This window comes from Meleagris gallopavo, chromosome 1 (genome assembly GCF_905368555.1).
Source record: "Meleagris gallopavo chromosome 1, MGAL_WU_HG_1.1, whole genome shotgun sequence".
NCBI lineage: Eukaryota > Metazoa > Chordata > Aves > Galliformes > Phasianidae > Meleagris > Meleagris gallopavo.
Window position 1 is genome coordinate 41,209,874 of NC_139404.1, and position 22,940 is coordinate 41,232,813.

A 22,940-nucleotide genomic window follows, 5' to 3' on the forward strand; every position below is an offset into this window, starting at 1 on the left:
TAGGCTATTCACGAAAAAAAGTAAATAACTGCTACATTGCCGACATTGTATTTAATTATTAATTCAAAGTATGATGAATATTGCTAATTAAAGTGTTCTTACTCTTAAACTATGGAAAAAAATAAACATTACATAACTATCTGGATTAATGTAAGGGTTTTTTTTATTATCTTTCCCTTCCTGTGAACATCAGTGATATTTTTTTCCTGTGGAAAAGCTGATTGACAGCAAGATTTGCACCATCCTAGAGTTACTGCTATCTGTGTTAAGAAAGCAGTTTTCATTTTCTGTTGCATACTTGCTACTATTCTAATCTCTTAAATCTTTTTTTCTGACTTTTTTTTTTTTTTTGGTGACTATCTATGTTCTGTCCTGCTACAACCCTAAAAGGGAGCAGAAAGAGGAAACCATTGCTTGCTTTTTTTCAAATGTATTTTACTTTTGTGTCTTCTTTGTAATTTATATCTCTCATATGCCCTGGGCTAATGTGACAAGGTCAAGTAGTATTAAGTTTTCGGTAATGTCCTTTGTCTTTCTGGTTTGAATTTTCTTAGGGGGAAAAAATTAACAAAGAATGTCAGTAAAGGGAAAGCTAGAGAATGACAGGAAAATGTTTTAACTCTCATAATGCCAACATGCCAACAACAGGCAAGGATAGTCTAGCAGTCAAATAGAATTCCTCATTCACCATATATACTTAGAGAGATCCACTAGCCCAACTCACCATAAATAAAATATTTAAGCATCATTTGTAAAAAGAAGAGTATTGTAAAAGCAGTGTTTCAGTTGCTCATATCAAGTATGGCATTTATTTTCCTAGATATTCTTGAATATGTGAATCTACAAGTATAATCTGTGTCATGGATTTTCAGTCTTTCAACCATACTGTAATTATATTTGGTACAAGTATTTAATACTGTGTATGTATTGTGTAATTGACTGGTCATAAGAACCTAAAATACTGATATTTCCTGTACTGAGTACAAGACTTCTTTTAGGCTCAATGATTCTTTAATTAATGCTTCTTCGTATTTTATTTGATTCTGTGGAAAAGCAGTAGGGAGGTGATAGAAATAAACAGAACTAGAACCAGGCCAACATTAACATATGGTTTGAGAAAAGAATTGAGTATGATACATACTCAATTGGTTTTATTTCTGTTTCTCTGAATTTACTATTAATACATTGTCACACATAAATATGTTTTTGCCAACTGAATGAGGAAGTTTTTTTTTACTTTGTTTACGTATATGGCAATTATCAGTGGGAATAAAGAAACAGCAACCAGTGCTTTGTCAAGAATTTACCCAGAATTAAGTCCAGTACTGTACTTCAGTTCTAATGCCTGTACTGGAGAGCAAGATATAGTCACACATTTCAGCAACAAACAAGCATTTTTGGTTCTGAACAACTGTAAATTTGTATAGTAAGTAAGTTACAGATTTTGAATGGTCGTGTTTGTGACCATAGGAGTTGTGATTTAGGGCTTACAAAGACAAATAATACTGCTATATGAAAAAAATACTGCTTCCCATGAAGATTAACCGTTAGAAAGTGACCACACCCAGTGCCACTTATAATACCATTCTCCTACTATGCTTAGAAGTTGTCTTTGCATGAATGGAATAAGTTGCCTGAAAGTATGTTTTTAGAAAATATAGATTTTGTATGCATTTATACGTAAACATTCAAGTTTTAATTGAAGATTTTTAACATCCCGATTCTTTTTTTTTTCCTTCTCCATATGTATTTAACATAAATCAAAAGTAACTTTTTAAGTCCAAGATCCTTTGTACAGATGAACATCAGCTCAGTTTCCTTGTGTTTATTCTTCAGCAATACAAGTAGGAATTTTGTCATGGTCTTGATGCTGATTGTTGTGCAAGAAAAGCTCCAAGTGCAAGAAGTACTGTTTCGTAGCTGTATAACTGGCACTTTATTGACACTGTCTTACAGAAGTACCCTAAGAGAGGGAGCACTGAAAATGTACTACAAGAAAGGGTAAACTTGACTATTTAGGAAATACAACTTTGAAAAAAATTACGTCAGTTTTAGGATCTAAGAAACAAATGAGTATAAAGGATGAGCAAGCTGATGATAAATGAATGAAATGGGCTAGGGAAAAGCAGATTTTATTTTCTCTCCCACATGCAGGTCTTCTGTGTTATTCTAGCTATCATGCTTAAAGAAAAGCCAATTGAAATTTTTAAATTTTACAAGACTTCAGATTCTGTTAAAAAAAAAAAATGGAATGAATTATTTACTGGATGAAAAAAAATAGTAGCATTTAAATAGTAAAACTTGAGCAGCTGTGAAGGCTAAGAAGTGCTTTTAAGTTAAAGGAGGAATTTTGGTAATTAATTCTATCACTTGGATAGCTTAGTGAGTTAGATTTAATAAATGTAAAATATTCTGGCTCCTGTGTATTTATGAACTGCTATTTTCTTTAATTAAAAAAACAATCTTCTCTTTTGTTCTTAGCTTAACTGAGCTTGTACCTTTAAATTCATTTGTATCTTTGGAAAAGCTGGATATCAAAAATAACTGCTTATCAGGTGAGTTTGTAGAATCATAGAATGCTTTGGTTGGAAGGGACCTTCGAGATCATCTAGTTCTAGCCCCCCTGCTATAAACAAAGACACTTCCATCTAGATCAGGTTTCTCAGTGCTCCATCCAGCCTGGTCTTGAATGCCTCTGGGAAGTGGGCATCCACAGTCTCTCTTGCAATCTGTTCCAGTGTCTCACAGTAAAGAATTTCCTCCTAATATCTTGTCTAAATGTACTGTCTTCCACTTTAAAGCCGTTTCCCCTCATCCTCTTGTCTTTATAAAAAGTCCCTCCCCAGTTGTCTTGTAGCTCACCTTTAGGTACTAAAAGGCCGCTATGAAGTCCCCCCAAGCCTTCTCTTCTCCAGGCTGAAAAGCTCCGATTCTCCCAGCCTGTCCCCATAGGGGAGATATTCCAGCACTCTGATCATCTTCTTAGCCCTCCTCTGGACCTACTCCAACATTATTGTATAAAAAACAGTAAGATTTGTATGAAAGCATTTTAAAAAGCTATGCAAACAAGAAGTTCTAAGTTATATTATAAAATTATTTGAATATTGATTGATTTAAATATATATAGTTCAAATATTATTTATGAGGCATACCGATAATATTTACATATTTTTCAAACATAGGTGTTCCAGATACAGCTAATAATTGTACTGTATTGGTAACAAAATTGTTTGCAATGCTTCTTGGTTTTGGTGTTGTTTGTGATTTTCACTAGAAATAGTCCTGTTTCACATTCAAATTGATACATTATTTTCTTTCCTACTTGATCACAGACCTTAAAAATGTCATTACATGCTTAAGTGGATGCAATCATCTAAGGGAGTTGTCACTCAGTGGAAATCCTCTTCTCCAAGAAAGGAATTGGAGGTAAATAAATAAATAAATAAATAAAATTACTAAATTAAAAAAAAAAATCAGCAAAAAACTGCAAATAAATGTTTTTAGTCAAAATACGTTAAATTTGACTAACATTTCTATGTTAGAGTAAATATAATTTTGATTAAAGGATTTAATGATTTTTCATGTGGGAAAAAAAATGTTAGGGCAGTGCTAGCCTTTTAGAGATTTTTGTTTGGATAGGACTTCTGTGAATGTAAATATGCATCTTTTCATGAGTCTCCTTAAAAACAGAAAGACCTACATAAATATGTAACTAAGAGAATACTGAGATGTGATATGGCATTCCATCTTGGAGAAATACATATTATTTCAACTATTAATTATCCTACACTGGTAGTTAATTTAAAAAGAGGCTGGTAATTAGTTAACCTGTCTCTGACTAGTGACCAGAGATTCTTCTGGAACTCTGGAAAAATATGCCCACTGTGGGACTAATAATGGTAAGTCCCATTCTGTAGTAGAAAAGAGATTATAGAACGTAGTGTAGGTAGCAAAGGAATTAAAACTGTGTCTTCAATTGCAAACTGATATTATACTCCTAAAGCTGTTTGCTGTCATCTATTTGCTTATTTTCTCATGACTTTAAATAGCTTTTAAGACTATAGTTTTTGATAAATTTAGGTTTGATTTACAAAAATATATGTATATATTTTGTTTTAGTGGAGATCTCCTGGTTTGTTGATAATTTTTTTTTTTATCTGAAGCCCAATATATAAGTCTGTCCATGAACACTTAAAAGTTTCTGAGAACTGTTCAGTTAAAGTACAGTAGCAGTCAATGTACAGTGTGCTCTTTTATCTTCTCTTGAATTATTGCTTTGTAGTACACAGGCCATTGAGAGCAGAAAGACAAGTTGGAAATGCAATTCTAGACTTTTGGGTGATGTTTCAGGGGTTGTAGAAGTAGAGTGTCTGTAAACACTTAGTGTGATTCCATTAAATGTACAATGAACTTTTTTAATCAGTAAGACTTTTTTTACCAGTCCTCTCAGCTAAGGAGGTCAAGTATTTACCCGGAAAAGACCTAACATAGTAAAATTTCTGAGGATGTGAAATGGAACACAACAGTTGGACTTTCTTTTCAGATGCAATTAGAAGAGACTGATGTTTTGATGAAGAAAATGCATTGTTTGGTTTTTTTTTTTTTATAATCTTAGCACTTTGAAACCATTTCCAGGCCATTTCTATAAAAATACTATCAAAGTCTGTAATTCAAAATTTATTATTTTTAAACAAAAGGTGATTAGATCCTTTTTTTAAAAAATTGTCAACTTAGAACAATTTCTTCTCAAATGACAGAAGTATGCTCCTGGTAGTACTAGATATATTTGATCTCCACTTAGCATATAAGATCACTTCCACAAACATTTACTTCATTGTTTATGTACATAATAATTTTTTATAATTAAAACTAATCCTCCTGTAGTTGCAGGACAGTTAAACATGAGATTTTACACTGCAGTATTACATAAGGATGCGTTTAAATTGTGTACGTATTTGATACTTCAGATTACCTAAGTATAGTATCAGTGTTTAGGGTATTTGTTTGTTGGCTGTGTAAATAAATTCCTGTGGGTTTTTGGTTGTTGTTGTTGTTGTTTTTTTTTCCCCTTTAATGAACAGACTTATTTCCATGTTTCATGCAGGTAATTTTGTTAATAAAGTTCAGTGACTGTGACAATATGTTAAATTCTCATTTGCATTGCTTTAATTCTTAATTTTTGAGAGAACTAGCTGTTATTTCCCTTGTAATCTTGAGGGAAAAAGCTTTCTGATTTCTCATTTAACTATATGAATGGACACTTCGGCTTACTTGACTCAATACAACTTTTGTGATTAAACAAGAGTATCATTTGTCTCAAGGACTTAAAGTATGAGATGGTAAAATATGGATTTGCTGAATACAGCATTGACCATAACTTCAGGCAGAATGTTCAGCTGAACTTTACATAACCTCTTGGTACCAACAAAGGAATTAGTTGTAAAATTTCCCATTCGGTTTAGTACTTTCATGTTCAGCCAGCGATAACACCAACAAAAGTGAAGTAGTAAGAAATTGCTTTTTAAAAATTGAACCCTTGGATCAGTCTGATCACTCCTATGGGAATGTGTTTCAATGCTGTGATGATTAATAGAGACTCTTAAGTGACAGAATATTCACCAGGAAGTTTTCACTAAGTGAAATATTGGCTCAGCCCTTCACCGAGAAAAGCCCAGCTGGAAAAACTAGCATTGAGATCCCATAGCTCTAAGAGACAATACTTCCAGCATCAATCACCTTTGATATGGCACTTTTTTAAAGTTTCACTATTCAATATCTGCTTTGGTAATTCCTCCCTATCTGTTCAAGGATTGTCTGTCTAAAATTATCAATTTATTTCAAATCTATTTCTGGCAGCATTGTTCTTAAGTTAATAAACACTGGAAAAGGAAAGTTTTATATTTTCAAAAACCTAATAATCTATTCTATTGAACCACATTTTGGAGTTTTCTAACTCAGTCATAGAAACTTTTGCTAATTTTAAATGTAGTGTGTGCTATCTGAGCAAAGTAATAGTCCTTCACCTTCACAGAGAATAATGAGGAAGTTCTAACATTTTGAAAGCTGTTATCTCTTTTTATAGCAAAGGAACTTAAAATCTACACTAGATACTTTTTCCTGTGTATCAATAACTTAATGAAAATATTGAGTGTTGATGTGTTGCTTTGAATACTTTAGCAGTATTAAAATTTTAAACGAACTAGTATAAGAAATATGTAAAGCAAGATCACAGACTACAGTAACCTAAAAGTGCGAGAATTGTTAAGTAATTTTTTTAAATAGCACATGAATTTCATTCTTAAATAAGTGGCTCCTACTGTCACAAAAACAAAATGTTATCTCATTTGTCATCCCTTTCACTGTCCCAAGTTCAAAAGTGGATTTTTTCATGTTGGTCATGCTGAATATCATATTGCTTTATGTAAATTATTATGCAAATGACTGCAGTATGAAGACTGACAATGTTTTGTATTCAATGCTGTTTTTAAATCTAAGCCTCTAAATGTCAGCAAAATCAGTACGGTACAATCCTGTGTATTGCCTACTAATCAAATACGTTGCAGGTGCTTATGCACAGGAGTGTCAAATTTTCCCGTTGATCAGGCTGGTGAAGTACTAGACATAATGAACTGAAAATATTTTTTACCTTCTCGTGTTCAATACTTCAGCAGTGTATACCAACAATGTATTGCTAAGAAAGTGATTCTTCATATCAGTTCCAAAGTTTATTAATGATAATTTTATAGTTAATATATTTACATGTGAAATAAGAATACATACGAATACTTTGTTAACTATCATTATGTTCTGCTTTGTTATATGTTTTTATTACTAAAGTGGAATTTTTAACTTCTTTTAAAAATGAAATTAATAATGACTTTTTCTTTTTTAAGACCTTCCCTATGTAAGGTCCTTCCTAGGTTACATTTTCTTGATGATGAAAACTTGCATTATAATACTTTACCCACAACTGAAAGAATCAAAGCATCGGAATCAAGAACATTTCTTGAACTTTGTCAAGTTCAAATTGAAGAAAATGTTTTACTGAAGAAAAAGGTTGTTGAAGAGGGGTATGTATTTATATGGACATAAATTGCTTGAAAAAATATGTTTTAATGTACTTTTAGTACAGTTCTCTATGTTCTTATTATGAATTTTACTTACCCTTTTGCCTGGAAATATATATTTATGTTAAGAAAGAGATTAAGATCATTAACTACAATGCAAGGAATATTTCACACATTAATATATTTGTTGGTCTTGACTTTTTTGTTTTAAATACAAGAGAAGAGGTTACTCAACTCAAAAGATTCTTGAGGTAGTAGCAGCTGGATGAGTTCTTACACACAACATAGTACAGTGGAAGGTTAATATAGTTTCTTAAAACAAGAAAGTGATAGAATCATATTAGCATGACTTCCAGTTTCAGCTTAACCAAACCTAGTTCGGATATAAGTGCCCTGATTTTTTTTTTTTTTTTCCTACTTTTTAGAATATTATTCGTATTCTAAATGATTGGAAAGCTGAAAAAGTTGCATGCTGTTTGCTCTTAAGGAGATGGGTCGTATGTCTTTGTTTATAGGTCTTTGATTTTATCAAACTTGCTACTTCATTATTATCACAATTAGTCAACCTGTAGTAAAAGTTATTTGTACCTCTTATCTTTTCATTGCTTTGCAATATATAGATATCGCAAACCACACGTATTTTCACACTTGGGTATATTGCCCATTTTCTTATTTCTGAGTTCTTTCACATTTTCTATCAGATTTTACAACATCCTTGTAGTTCTTTTAATATTTGACTTATCTGATCATGTTTGGAAATATAATTTCCTTGATCATGCCAGGTACTGAACCAGAACAAGTGGAGCTTGTGACATTTGACAATACTAAGTCTAAATTTCTGCTTGTGTGATTTGTTGGGCTGGGAAAATTACCCACATTTTCTCAGCATCTAGCTATTACCTATTGTGTCTTGTTAATGTTTAAAGGGATATTATTTTGATTTATCATTGGATGTTTTTAAAGTGCAGTAAAATCTTCATTGCTCACAGAACTGAGATTTCTTTGAAAAGATACTCATACTAAGAATTAGATTAAAATTGGTCTGGGAGAAATTACGAAGTTTTCTTTGACAGATGAAGTGTTTAGATGGTTCTTGGAACTCATATATTTCCCCTTCAGACCCCTCAAGAACACTTCTCTACTTTAATTTTTTGTTTCTGGTTTGTAAATAGGAAACGGACACTTCCTAATCCATTTATCATTTGAAATGGTACTCGTGCTTGAAAGGAAAACAAGGGAGAAAAGAAAAGTGTTTCTCTTCCTTAATTGTAGAGGAAAAAATTCTTATATTTAGAGTTCATACCTGCTTCATTGCAGAAAAAAATGCCATACTATAATTAGAATATGAATATAATTTATCTGGAGTAGAATCTCTTATAGATACATTTTTGCAAGATGATAAAATGTGTGAAGGAAAGGTAATATTCACAAAATTGAACTGTTTATTTAACCTAGGTCTACAAGAATGGACAGGTTAACAGGTAAAAAGTTGTTAGATAGTAGGAATGAGACCATCTATTATTGTAGTTAATGGTTCATGCTATTCTCTTGAGATTGAGACTTATCATTCAAACACATTTATTAATAACCTAGAGCAGAAGATGGAATGCACACTTACCATGCTCCTAGATGACCCCAAATCTGGGGGAAATGGTTTATATGCCTGAGTATAGAACTGCCATACATGAACCTAAGCATGTTGGAGATGCAGACAAACAGGAACCTTGTGAATTCAACAAGAACAAGTACAAAGTTCTTTACCTAAGGGATGACTCCTCCCATCAATAAAGGTTCAGACTAGCTTACTGGGAGTGTCTCTGCTGAAAAAGACCTTTTGAGTGTGGATGAATAAGAAACTGAATATGTCAGCTATGTGCCCTGTTATCAAAGAATTTTAACAACATCCTGGGCTGCAGCTGCAGAAAGATGGCCAGTAGATTGTGAGAAGTGGGTATCCCCCCCTTTTTTTTTTTTTTTTTTTTTTTTTTTTTAGCCCTTGCATCTAGGATACTGTGTCCAGTATTTTGGATCATCAATAAATATGTGGGTCTCTCTGAAAATACTGCCTCCTATTTATTTTTATGGAAACTATAACAGATGCAAAGAGCACAATAGCACTATTTGACAGAGCAAATACTCAGATCCAAAACACTATTTTGCAGTGTAGTCACCGCCATTAGATATGCATTTTTGCCAGAGATGAACAAGAGCCTGCATGCCACTCTTGTAAAAATCTGCACCAGCAGAAATAACCCATTGTTTCACAGCTGCTGTGATGGTGTCCTTGCTAGGAAAATATTGTCCATGCAGTCCATCTTTCATAGGCCTGAACAGGTAGAAGTCAGACTACATGAGTGTGATAGGACGGTCCAACTAAGACTGTCCCTGTTCTCCACAGTCTTCAAACTGGTATTAGGCCTGGTGTTACTGTGTTGCAAGAAAAACGTTTTTTTCTCTGGCCGTACTATGGAAGTTCAAGTCTTCAGCTTAGTCCATGCTGTGATGTAGTAGTCAGAGTTGAAGGCTGGTCTGGGTTCTAGGAAGTCCAGAAGGATCACCCCTTTCCTGTCCCAAAAGACAGTGTGCATCACTTTATCTGCTGACGACTGTGACTTGAACTTCTTTGATTTGTATGTCACCACTCCATGGACTTCTCTTTTGACTCCAACTCAGCTGTGACACCTCATCACCAATAATTATGCTATCCTGGAAACTGTCACCACCAACCTTGCATTGATTCAGATTTGCATTTGGTGTTATTTCTGTTTTTGTGTGAGCATTTCTGGGACCCTCTTGGTGCAAACTTTGTGATTTTCCAACATTGATACCATCATTTCCATATTGAAGCCAGTATTCAGCTCTGTACACATAAAACATATTGATAAACTGGAACAAGTCCAGTGCAGTGCCAGTGAGATGGTCAAGCGTTTTGAGCACAGGCCTGAGAAAACAGAACCAGGTTCTTCGCACGGCAGGAGTGACTGACTAAGACTGAGTGACAGGCTATATCTGAGAAGTTCAGACTGATTTGATGGGTTCAACCTAGCCAGTAACTAAGAATCCACAAGCTGTTCATTCACTCCTCCCCAGCCACCACAAGCAGATAGGGGATAATCAAAAGAACAGAAGTGAGAAAACTCCATGAAATAAGATAGAAATAGCTTAATAAGTGAAGGAAAGGGGAGCGAGGAGGGAGAGTAAAACAAAAAGAAAGGAACCAACAACACAGACAGAGGTTGTGCAGTATCCATTCTTGAAGGCTTTCAGGAGGTCATTGGAAAAAACTCCAAGAAACCTGGCGTGATATCAGAGCTAACCCTGCTTTGGGCAGGAGATTGGATTAGAGACCTCCTGAGGTTTCTTGCAGTGAGAATTCTTCTATGGTTTTCTGTAATTTTAGTGGAAAGAACTTGCAGATGTTTGAGTCTTGAGTGTCTTTTTTTTTTTTTTGGTCTTGTATCTTTTTGTTGTCGCTGTTAGGTTTTGATTTTCTTAATATTTTGAAAATTCATCCACCAAAATTTTGAAGTTGCTGAGATATTTGAAGAATGTCTTATCATATTTAGTCTTAAAATAAATTTCTTATACATTAAAACCCTATGTTTTGGGTTTTTTTACTAAAAATATATTTTCTTGATGACTTGAAACAGTGAAAACTGGAGATTGTGAAGGAAACTTTAAACAACTTGCTTATGTATAAGCCTTAATAGCATAGCTGCTCTATGTACATACTGGAATACTTTTCCTAAACTAACTGAATTAATATGACATTGCTAAAGAACAGGCCAAAAAATTGAGCAAACTTCTCTCTGTTTCCCATCTTGCTAAGTTATGAGCCCCTGTAGGTGCGACCTCTAGTATGTAAACTGCCAAATCTAATCACTGCTCACTTCCCTAATCCATGTTTCACAAACTACTGCTGCCTAGTTCAATTGTCTGTGCTGTTTCTGCCTGCAAGTTTACCACTCTTACCATGCTTAAAATTGCATTTATTTTTAAACTAAATTTCTCTAATAAATATTTTATATTCCATAACTTCTATATGTTTTGTAGTGAGTAATGGTATCAAAAACTAATATGAAGACTGCATCAAAAGTAATTTTTATCATATATTTTTATCATATTGGCACACATGTTGATGGTATGGCAGTAGAGGTTGAACCTTTCTACCAGTGTTCCATTACATTTTGTTGCTGTGTGACAGATGGCAGCAGAGAGGCAGTCTGACACAATGGCATCTTGACATGGAAGTGCATACGAAGCAAAGGTGTGTCACTGAATTCTCTCATGTGGAAAAAATGGCACCCATTGACGTTCATTGATGCTTGCTGAGAGTTTGTGGAGACCAGACAGTGGATGTGAATGCAGTGAGGTGCTGAGTGGTACAATGGTAACAGTGATGTGAAAGACAAGCCACATTCTGGACAGCTGTGCACTGCAGTCGCACCACAGAATGAAGAGTGTCTTGATCAGCTCACTCATGTGAATCAGCTAATGGTGGTGACTATGTTGAAAAATAGTGTTTTCTAGTTAAGAATCCCCTCTACCAAATTGTGTTATTGTGTTCTTTGTATCTGTTGTAGTTTCCATGGAAATAAGTAGGCACCATTACTTTCAGAGCAATTTACATAAATCACCTTGGCTGCATTAATTTGTTTTCAGTAATCAGATATGCAGATGTCTGGCTAGTGGAACTTTTTAAATACTATTTGTATAATATAGTGAAAATTACAAAAATTTCTTAAGCAGGGTTGCAGAACAGAACATAGAAATCATGACCTCCATCATGTATTTGTAAGATAACTTTATGACCTGCAGCTAAGCATCAAAAATAATGCTAGACAATGTTACAAAAAAAAAAGCTCAGTTAAAATTGGAATGTACTATTCAAACATGCTGTATATCAAAGTGTGCACATTCCTCTTATAAACAGGAAAGAATAATAATTTGTATTTGAAAAAAAAAAAAGTTAACTTCTCAACTAATTAACTTATGAAAATCACAGTAGAGCTGCAACAATAAAAATATGACATTAAACTAGCACACAGTTAGGAGCAGAATTATATCTATGCTTTAGTTGCAGTGGTTAGGAGAAAACTGCCTTTACTGGGCACATCTGACTTTTTTGCTACCTATCTTTTTGGCCTCTGTGAGATTTTTTATGCTGAATTTTAAGTCATTGTGTGGGTCACTACATTTCCTAGGTGTCAGTGGAGGTTCCCCCCAGACACTGCATGTTAAACTGAGAAGAGTTTGGTCTAATTTTATGAAGACATTGATGAATACTCTTGGTGGACTGATGTTATGACTGGAACTGTGATAGTCATCAATGGATGAATGACCTGAATTTCCCCATGGCTAATAATCTGTTTCTAGTGCTTTTATCTTTTCCTGAGGTCCCTGGAAGAAGCCTAACACACAGCTTTTGTTAAGAAATCTTTCTGTTCTAGCATTTGTTTGTGAAAGTAGCGTCTTGGTACTTAGGTACTAGCAAGGCTGCTATACCAGCACAGTCAAACCTTGTGATTGAAGGTTGACCTTTTCCTCTTCTGGTTTGTTCTCTCTTTCTTCTTCCACAAAACCAGTGCATTCTTTCTGACTGTGCTAAAATTCACATGGAGCATAACATGCTTTTGGTTGTTATGCTAAGTTGTTAAGGTCAAATCAAGGTGGTGATTAAACATAAGTATGTGTGCTCATCAAAACCAAAAGCCATAAAACTTCTGCTGTAGTGAGGCTGCTGTATTCAATTTTATATGACAAACTAAGCAGCCAGACAGTATGAATTCTGGTGTGTCCATCAGAATAACTGCATTTCTTGTTTTTTCTAGATGCCAACTTAAAACCTTGCTTATCATAGAATGTTATATTTAACAAAGTTATATATCTTAATGAAGAAGCAAAGCAAACAAGTTAGTATGAACAGATCCCTTTACCTATAACACCAAAAAAGTTCTTAAAGACAAAAACGAATTTACATTAACTGAAAAGGAGATCTTTAGGTGTCGAAAGTCTTAATGCTTACATATTTCTTTCTTTGTCTTCTGTAATATGTTTTGTGGTTGTTTTTTGTTTGTTTGTTTGTTTTTTAATTTTGTTCCCAAGAAGAAAGTAAATCAGTCCTGCATGTTTTCTGTGATTGCTGCTTCCTTTCTATGGTTTGAGTAACTGATCTTCAGGACCAAGTTTCTGGTATCAGGAATGCAGTCATTGAGGCACTGAGAAAGAAGCAGCTTTGACAGGATGGACGTATCCCAAGCCTATACTATTTCTCTTCCTCTCCACAGGTGCCTAAAATCCCTTTTGGCCCAAGGGAGACACTGTCCTGATTGCCACCTAATGCACAAACCCTATTTTAATAGCTACTGTCTGTTCTTTTGAGCTTCACTTTTGCAAGAGAATCCCAAATACATTTACAGTTAGCTAGCAAGTCCCCAAGAAGTTGCTTCTGTTAAAAAAAGTAACATAAGGCCTCTGGTGACCACATAATTATTTTCCACCTAAATTTTCAATTGCCTTCAGTCTTCTCTGCTGTTTCTACTTGCCACATGCATAGCCACTGAAAAAGTGAAACAGCTGTTCGAGATGCTGCTGGAACTGACAAAGGAGAGGATGCACCAGCATCCTACTCTGGTCACAGTTTTGTTTTTTTTTTTTCTTTGCTTGTTTCCATTTGTTAAGAATGAAGAATACTCAGAATAATAGTTTTAAGAGTATGTTTTTTATACAAAAGCTTATTTTGCCTAGTATGTAAAAGTCTGTTGTTTTCCCCAAAGTTATACTCCTAAGCCTCAGCAAAAATAAACAAGCAATCAAACAAGCAAAACAGTGTAAAACTGAAGTTAGGAAAAACAAAAGGATGGGGAAGAATCTGTTTTCCACCACACCTCCTCCCACCCCCCCGTCTTCTCTCTGTGTTTTGTAGAATTTTGAGAAGACTTCCTACTAAATAGGTCTTCCTAAATACCAGTATTTCATGGTGAAGAAATTACTTTTCTTACTGTGTAGGAGGAGGCACTCAGAACTTGTTAGATTCCCCAGCAAATACATATGTTGATTTAAATCTTTTTAGGAATTGCTACCATATTTGTTAAATTAAAAGGAAAACAGTAATGTGTATTGGGCAATCAAATGTAGAGCTAATGCATAATGAGTTGTCTAATCAGATTGTGGGAATTTGGCTTCAGATTTAGCCGTTCATATTTTGGATGACTGCACTGAACTTGTACTAGCAGAGAAAGTGTCTTTTTTCCTCTAATAAGGTCTGATCCTAAGTGTTCTTAACAATTGAACAATTTCTTAGTTAAACTTCACTAGAGGAAGTGGTTGTTAAGGTAACAAGTCTTTTCAAAATAAATTGTTATAAAAGCTTTGCCTTTCAAGAGTGATAAACAGGAAATTCTGTTACTCAAACTGTTGTCTTAGAACTTACTTTTTCCAGACCCCTGAGAGAACTGATTTTATTTCAACTTTTTATCTTGCATTGCTGACCTAGAATTGACTTTTTGCTCCTCTGAAAATAGCTCCAGATTACAAATCTCTGCAACTATCTCCTCTATCAAAGGAAAATGTTTTGCTGGTTCCAAAAGTACCTGCTACCTATTATAACAGCTAAACACTGTCTAAATACAGACAGCCTTCTGTATCTGTAACAATTAGTTCATATTTGCTCTTACTTGCCCTAGTCCTAGATGGTGTGGCACAACTAATCAGAGCCAGACTTCATAGGTTAATGTTCCTGGATTCTTTCTAACAATCAGATGGGAAGTCAGATGCTTTGTATGATTCTTTTACTCAATTTTATTGCTATTCCAGACTAATACTCACAGCTTAATATAAAACCCCAAGTCAAAAGTGAGCAAAGATAAGCAGGAACTTGACTAGTGTTTAACCAGGAAAAAAAAAAAGCAGAGAAATTTAATATTTCATGAACTTTAGTCTAGCACCATCCCCTATATTATAAAAGTGTTTATATTTATAAGTTTTCTCTTTTCCTGTATTCTCTCTAGTGTTGTGGTTTGTTGGTTAGAATCTAAGTTTGACTTTTCTTGCCGTAATTCTAATCAAATTTTTTAAATGGTGTTATTTTTATATTAGCTTTCATAGGCCCTAAATAAAAAATGAGTTAAGAAGACTGTTGTAGATTTTGTAACAAGATTGCATCAAGTCTTCTAACATTTTTGGCTTTGCATGACTCTAACCACACAGAAAAAGAAAGTGAAATATATGCCATACTGCCTATTTCAGACTGAAACCATTAAAAATGTTACAAAAGCATAAAATAAAATAAGCAGTCTAATATATATTATTACATTTTCTATATTACTAAAAAAAGGAAAATGTATTTAAGGTTGGCAAATACTGAAACTGATTTTCAGAGTAATTATTGTTCATTGTAAGTGTATAGAAACGTAGGGATATTTCAGAATATAGAGTAGTTTATAAAGAGAAAGTATTTTTTAAACTGTTCATAGTCTGAAATATATGTAATAACATTTTTATCTTCCTTCAGAATTATCTCTTCCATTGATGCTGTGCAGAGACAATGCTGGTATTTTAATCAGTTGATGAAACTTAGCATTGAACATCGATGCGCTCATGAGTATGGTGAACTAAGCACTACTGACAGAGATAGACCAGAAGCACTGCAAAATCATTTAAAGCGAGCATCCACTGGCTGCCTACAGGAAAATAACCTCTCTATCATGGGTGTGACAGAAAATAAACAGGTCTTGTTGGATCCTTCTGAAAGATGGATTACTACTGGCCATTTTCAGGCCACATTCATTAACTCCTCCATATCTGTGCACCAAAAGGAAAATAAAGAAGATCACAGAATGAAGCAGAAAAGCACTGAATCTTGTATTAATTACAATGGGGAGAGCAATGGCAACAAGAACATATCTACTCAGTTCACATTGCAACAGTCGGTTATAGAAAGTAATATGGGAAGAGATTTTGAGAATAATACAGAAAGGTAAGACAGATTTTGGTTTGCTTTCAAATAGATTATATGGATAGGCATAAAGAGTAAGGATTCTCTGTTTAAAACATACACATTGAGCAGATAGTATGAAAATAATATTTTGAAGTTGATTAGAAAATAAGGAATTACTTAAAAGTGATGCATGCTGGATCTCCATCTTAACAATTCCATATGATATTTAATCAGATAATATATTATAGACAAGCATGCACTTAATTTTAAAATACTGTCTAATAAGAGAATTTTAAAACTTGCTCTTGATCTCCTAACTTGCAATGCATTTATGACACCAACCTGTCAAGACACAAGTAACATTCAACATTAGAGGTGAAAATACTAGGTTGTTTGTTGAAATCTGGGGAGGATTTAAACTACAAACTAGTGTAATGTTTTCTATTGTATTGTTCACTAGACATTCAAGGCTCATCTATGTAGAGTTTACAGTCAGTATCATTTAGAAGGCAAGATGTAAAAGTTGCTTAAATCTACCATCCTACTCCCTTGACCTTAGGCCAGTCTCCTGCTGTTGTGATGACTGAGGAGCTAATCTGCCCTGCCCTTGATACTCCTCCAACATGCCTCAACTCACTTCTTACAAGTAGAGGCAGAGGTGAAGGGCTGGTTCAACTTGTTCTGTGCCCCCCAAATATTCTCTTGCATAAAACAAATTGGTTTATTACCTCTTGGGAATGTATTTGCTGCTGGTGTATGGTTCTGGTTTTGCATTCAGAGAAAACAAAGGCTGAAGTTATTTTCTCTAAGGATCCAAAAATTTTGTTATGAATTCATAATAATTTGTTTTCAAAAATACACATTGATGGGTAAACTTAATAAACATATTTTAAGAAGAAATACTTGAGTACTTTGTGCACTGCTTTCCTCTGGCTTAACCTCTGAAGTATGCTGTGACTTGTGCTGGAGCATCTTTTTTGCTAAAAGTACTTAATTATTTAAATAAATGCACTATACGAAGAAAGAAGATATGTAAATACTGGGAGAAATTTAGATATATTTTCTTAAACTCAGTGGCGAACTGTAATGTGAATTTTGTGGAGGATTCCAAGATAGTAACGTGCTAATGCAGAACTGCATTAAACTTTTTCTCCCTCAAAAACTACATATTTAGAAAGCTCAGGCACTGAACAAGCACAGGTAGCTTCTAATCAGTGCTTTTTAAGCAATAGCCAACTTAGAAAATGTACACATATAATTAGTGGCCAGTAGTGTTAAACTGGAGGTAAAAGATTAAATGGCACTTTGTCAATTTTTTTGTTTCTGCTCCACTGGAGATATTTATATCATGCAGTTTTCAGTATTCAACTTAGCTACCTCTAATATTTTTCAATATGGAAGATAAATGCCTCTCTTCTTCCCCACCTCAGACAGATTACTTAGTTATTATTAAACTATTTCTGCTCCTAATCTTTGCTTTCAGGACACTCTTCCTCTCCAGTGAATGTAGAATCTAATTAACATTGTGAATGAAATCTTTCCAAAGCTATATGGAGTGAATATGCGCCTGTGTTTCTGAACATTTATACTGCATCTAGGTTGTAATTTATAGTTTAATGCCAGAGCCTTCTAATACATAGTGCTGTTCTTTCAGTGCTTTTATGATTGGGCAGCTATGATAACCCAAGTTTGCTGATGAGGTTATGTTATTCATGAAGGTACTTATTTTAATACTAGGTTATATATGGCAGCATCAGTGATCCAGTCTCATTGGAGAAAGTACCATACCAGGAGGAAGGCTGATTGCATCAAAACAAGGAATGATCATTTTTTTGGAGAGATATCAAGACAGAAACATGCAGCTGCCACAGTAATCCAGGTTTGTTTGCAGCATTCTCTTTGCCGATTTTCAGATTCAGTAAAGAAAATATCTTACTTATTTTGTGTACTTTATATCTCATATATATTTTTATTTATGATCTTATCAATAGATTTGTTGTTAAAGTTTTTTTTTTATTCAAACACTCTAATAGAGAGCCTTCTTTACAAAATGTTTTGTAAAAGAATAAAAATACTTTCACTTTATTCACTGTTTCCCTGAATTAACTGTTATTATTTTAGTTCCAGTATTATGTTTAAGACATATTGTGCCCAAGCTCTTACTGGTGCATACGTCTATGCTATTTAACTGGCAAATGCTGTATAAGTGATAGAACATGCCTTGTATCTATACAACTAAGCATTCAACCCATTTCTCCCATTCTACTTATTTGTGCCTTACACTGTTTCCCCCTCTCATCTCCCAAAATAAAGGATACCCTCATTCATACTGCATTGGCAGTCCATCATTCATTGGCAGCTCACCGAGGCTTAAAATGTTCTATGCTAGATACTGGCCTACAAGTTAACTATGTGTGTGAATTCAATTCCATGCCTTGGCTCTGTTTAGTTTTCTAAAGAGATACTGCATCTATATGCCATGTTGCCAAGGTCCATAGATTTTTCTACATTTTTAGGCTACTTTTTCCACTATTGCTCAATTTGTTTCTTGAGTATAGTGTAGTTAGTATGCTAAGAGTTATCTGCATAAATTTATTTAATCCATTTTTCTTTGTTTCACACTTGATTTTTAAAGTTAATGTGGAAGTAAATAGACTTTTCTCTGCATTTTATGTGTCTGTATGTCTTTCATATCCATCCTTATATTCACTCTTTCCTTAATGAGTTCAGTCCACTTAGTCTCTTTACACTACACTCTACTTATCTTTTTCTCTCTCTATGAACCTTTATTCTGTTCTATCCTTTTTTAAAGGAGTAACTAGAACTGTATTCCAAAGGTAAGTATATCAGGAATTTATACAGTAAGGCAGTTAACTGTCTCATTTCCTTAAAACTTCTATAATATAATTTGTCTTTTTGATCTCGATTGAGTGCTGATCTGCATTAACAGATCTGTGTTAACAGATGTCTTACAGTTTATCATTCTGTATGTACTATTAAGAATGTTTTTTTTTTATTCTCCATTGCATTTGTAAAAACTAATGTATTTTTTGAATGAAATATATTTTTTGCATTATCCCTCAGTAATGCTCTATCTCGGTGTTTATGAATATCTGTAGGAAAAAAAACCATACCAATGAAATGATAAGAAAGCAGATGTAATATACTTAATCATTTTTATAACAATGAGGAACTGTGTGTCTTAAGCCAGCAGTATTTTTAGCATTTTATGAAGCTAGACAATCATTTAAGAAAAATTAACAAGCTAATTGCTAAACCAGAATATGAGATTTATCCTTCATGTTTTATTGCCTTCATTTTAAAGCTGTTAAATGCTGACATTTTTCAAGAGAGGTGGTTTTTTTGCATAGTATTTTAAATGTTTAGGGCATCTTTGGCTCTAATTATGTCAAAGAGTGATTTGGGAGAGAGTTGCTGTGTTGAAATTAGTTTTGCTATTTCCATCTATTTCATCATGATCTCTGGATCTGAATCTGTAGGTTGATATGTGTTCATGATATCTTGCTACTTTTTCTAGCACATAATTCCTAAACAGCTCCTTTGTTGTAATATTCCTACTGGTATTTTTATATTTTTAAATTAAGATCTTAGACAGTTAAGAGAGAGTAACTGACCTAGGTCAATTTCATGAGAAATCTCCAAGAATAGCTACTTGTAAATTAAAGACTTTTGTACAAGTGTATTTTTACTCTCAGTGATTTGGAAGTTAACACGCAGCTTTTTCTTATATAGTCTTTCCTTTCAGTTTATAGTAGTCCCTCAAGGAATTGTCAAATAATTAATTAGTTGACTCATGTTTATAGTTGAGGGAGTTGCGGGATTCCTTTCTGCTTACTTGTGGAGAGCCTCTTGAGTACTCTAAGCTTTAGACATATGCTGGCATTTAATTTGTCTTGTAGTTTTAAATGTCACATAAAGTTCAAAAAACAGATCATTGAGCTATTAAACCAGGACCCAAGATGTTTTATCTTCCTAATGGGATAACATAGAGAATCTGGATTTGGGTTTGATCTATGACTTTGTATAACATGCTTTAAATTTTTTGTTTAGGCATCTTGGAAGGGCTTTCTTTTGCGAAGGAAACTGGCAAGTGCACTAGCAGCTGTTAAAAGTGATGCAGTGGATGATAACTATGAAGAAATAAATGTGGATGATTTTATACCTCATGAAGTAAGCACATCCATTAGCATAAAAATTTCATGTCAAGTGTAAAGTATACTTTCTCTAAAATGAATATGTAAGTGAGTGTTGAAAATAAAAGAAATTGAAAGGACTACCAGGGCTAGAATGTTCAATGTCCAGAAATAAAGAAGTGTTTAGTATATATAACTCATTTAAATGTATTCATCATGGATTAATTGCTTCCTGCTCTTTGAGATTTTCTGGTAGTTATTCTGCTATTAATTTCAAACACACCATAGAACCCCATATATTTCTGTAGTTAAAGAACAAATATATGAGAATAAGGAAACAACTATTTTTCTTTTAAAGTCCTTAGTTTTTTAGTATCCTAGTAACTGATTATAATGTGTGTATAAATGTACATTTTGTTCATTTTCATGAGAGGCTGACAACAGTAATACATCTGAAAATATAGAAAATATATTGATTCAGTGTTACAAGAATCCAATAAAAGGTAACGCCTCTCTAGTAACAGGCTTATTAGCTCTACATTTATCCCATAGGTAAAGTGCTAAAGATAATGAACAAAAATACGGATAAATCAGGAAAAAAATATTCTTCTATACTTACTCTGTAGGAAAATAAATAAATAAATCCAGAAATGTTTACTAGTATAGATTTTGTTTTCTTTTTGTTGCTTTTTTTTTTTTTTTTGCAAATTATGTGGAGTTAATAATGGCCTTTAAGTTTCATAATGTTGAAATTGGGCCAGAAGTTTTGCTTTCATGAAATAAAAGCAACAAAAGAAAAAAAGAATAAAAGGTGGACAGTTGGACCGGATGATCTTGGAGGTCTTTTCCAACCTTACTGATTCTATGATTCTGTGATTCTGTGAAAAAGAAGGTCCAAATTATGGAATGTTGCTGTCAAAACTCTTATCAGTAATTAAATTAAAGAAAAAAAAATTTCCACTGGATCAACATTGTCATTGAGTAAGCAACAAAAATTTTGTGCCTCAAAAGACATATTCTACATTGGTTCTAGACTCAGTATGCATGATAAGGCAGCTGTTAATTATCTATTCACATATTTACTTGTCTGAAGCACTGTTCTCTCACATGCTTGTGGGGGTCATAGAAAACTAGATGTATCGTTAAGTGTGCAGTTCGTCAGTCTTTGATCATCTGAGTGTCATCCATCTTAAATCCCATTAGAAAGTGGTCAGACTTTATAAATAATTTCTGGTGACTTGATGACTGGGACAATTTTTTTCATCCCTTTTTCAGGATCTATCTTAAGATTTTCAGAATTGCTATATTAGAACATGTAAAAAGTTTGAGGTAGTAGTACCAAGAATCCTTTGGTAGACTGGAAATATGTATTTTTAAACAGAGATCTAGCTTAAATTTTAGGGTTGTTTTTTTAGTATTCATTTTAAAATATATACAAAAAAAAGAACAGTCTCATTAACTGACATTCTCTGATCCCTGCCTTCTTTCTAGGGTAATAAAAAGCAGAAAGTGAAAAGATTTACTTTTTTTCACCAGAAGAAAGTATGTGTTCATATGTAGAAAACAAGGAAAATGCCCTGTTTTGAATTATTCAGCCTGTAGTCCAAAATCTCATATACTTCAAGTTGGTTGAACCAGGCTTGCTTCACTCTCCTGCCCAAATAATCTTGTTTGGTTTGTTTGTGTTTGCTTAACTGAAAATTACGTGGGCAATTTTGTTCCATCTGACTGTCAGCAAGATAATCACGTCTGTACAGGTTCTCCTGAAGCCAAGGAGAAAAGAAAGGAATGAAGGAGTTAGGAAAATAAACGCCAGGTGATTTGAGTGAGTCTTGCACTGCATCACTTTCTGGTGTTACCATACATCTTTTTTTTTTTTCCAGAATCACCAAACTAGCATTTTAATTTGTGCACCAGACTCAAAGGCTGAACTGGAGATTACTGTTGAATAAGTTACTCAGTCCCTTAGCTTGTTGTGATGAAAAATACAATACCTGTTTTCTTCCACTTTCTGTATGTAGTAAATTTAAAATGTTTAATCACTGATATCCTTTCTAGACTTAAACATTTCAGAGTTCAAAATTAACTGTAAGTGGAATTCAGAAATTTCTCATATCCTGTGATGTTTATCATATTTTTTCCTCTGTTTGTTTGTTTGTTTCAAGCATATTGTGTTCACTAGATTGTACGAAATATGTAGTAGTCTTATGACTGACCTACTGAAAAGTTTGTGTGAAATAGTGATGATTGATACAGTTGTATCATATTATTAACTGTGTGCAATATAAGGAAATCACATGGATGTTTTACTTTAGCTGAAACTAGAAGTCTGGAGAAGTCTTTGCTTCTATATCCCTCCTTTCTGGCCTCGGTGTTTTTATAGCAAAGTGCTGATGCAGAGCCAAATAATGACACATTATAATGACAGGCTACCTGTTAGGCCTCAAAAAAGTGTGCAGGGAGGAGTACGTATTGCTGGGCTAAGAGATCCCATATGCTGGAGCGTGAAGGAAGAACAAAAAAAAATCTGGATGCCATTTTGTACTGCAGATTTTACTGTTGGTTAGAGTGAATGTAGTGAGAGAATAACCTTTTCTAATTACAACATAAACAAAAATAGTAAATCATGTCTAATAAATCATAGTTCACTGTTTTGTGGTATGATCATTATTTTTATATCCATATTTTCAATCTTTCACAATCTTTCATAAGATTTCAGTTACAGTGATTTCATTCTGTATTATCTAACAATTCACAAAGTTACCAATGTGTAAGCTTCTA

At 33.7% G+C, this 22,940-nt stretch overlaps 1 protein-coding gene across 11 annotated transcripts in view; it reads left to right on the top strand.

Moving 5' to 3' along the window:
- LRRIQ1 (leucine rich repeats and IQ motif containing 1) overlaps positions 1-22,940 on the top strand; it is a 104,362-nt gene that overhangs the window by 19,470 nt on the left and 61,952 nt on the right. For 10 of the 11 annotated variants that reach the window (XR_014882843.1, XM_085222174.1, XM_085222191.1 and 7 more), the window contains 6 exons: positions 2,482-2,555; positions 3,333-3,426; positions 6,894-7,070; positions 15,580-16,044; positions 17,743-17,884; positions 20,077-20,196. Coding sequence is in view for 10 of the 11 variants with exons in the window: in XM_085222174.1 (XP_085078300.1) it covers positions 2,482-2,555; positions 3,333-3,426; positions 6,894-7,070; positions 15,580-16,044; positions 17,743-17,884; positions 20,077-20,196 (1,072 nt within the window). In the remaining variant the exon portion in view is untranslated. Of the gene's footprint in view, positions 1-2,481; positions 2,556-3,332; positions 3,427-6,893; positions 7,071-15,579; positions 16,045-17,742; positions 17,885-20,076; positions 20,197-22,042; positions 22,830-22,940 lie in introns of those variants that run through there. The other variant, XM_085222233.1, reaches the window with a different exon arrangement.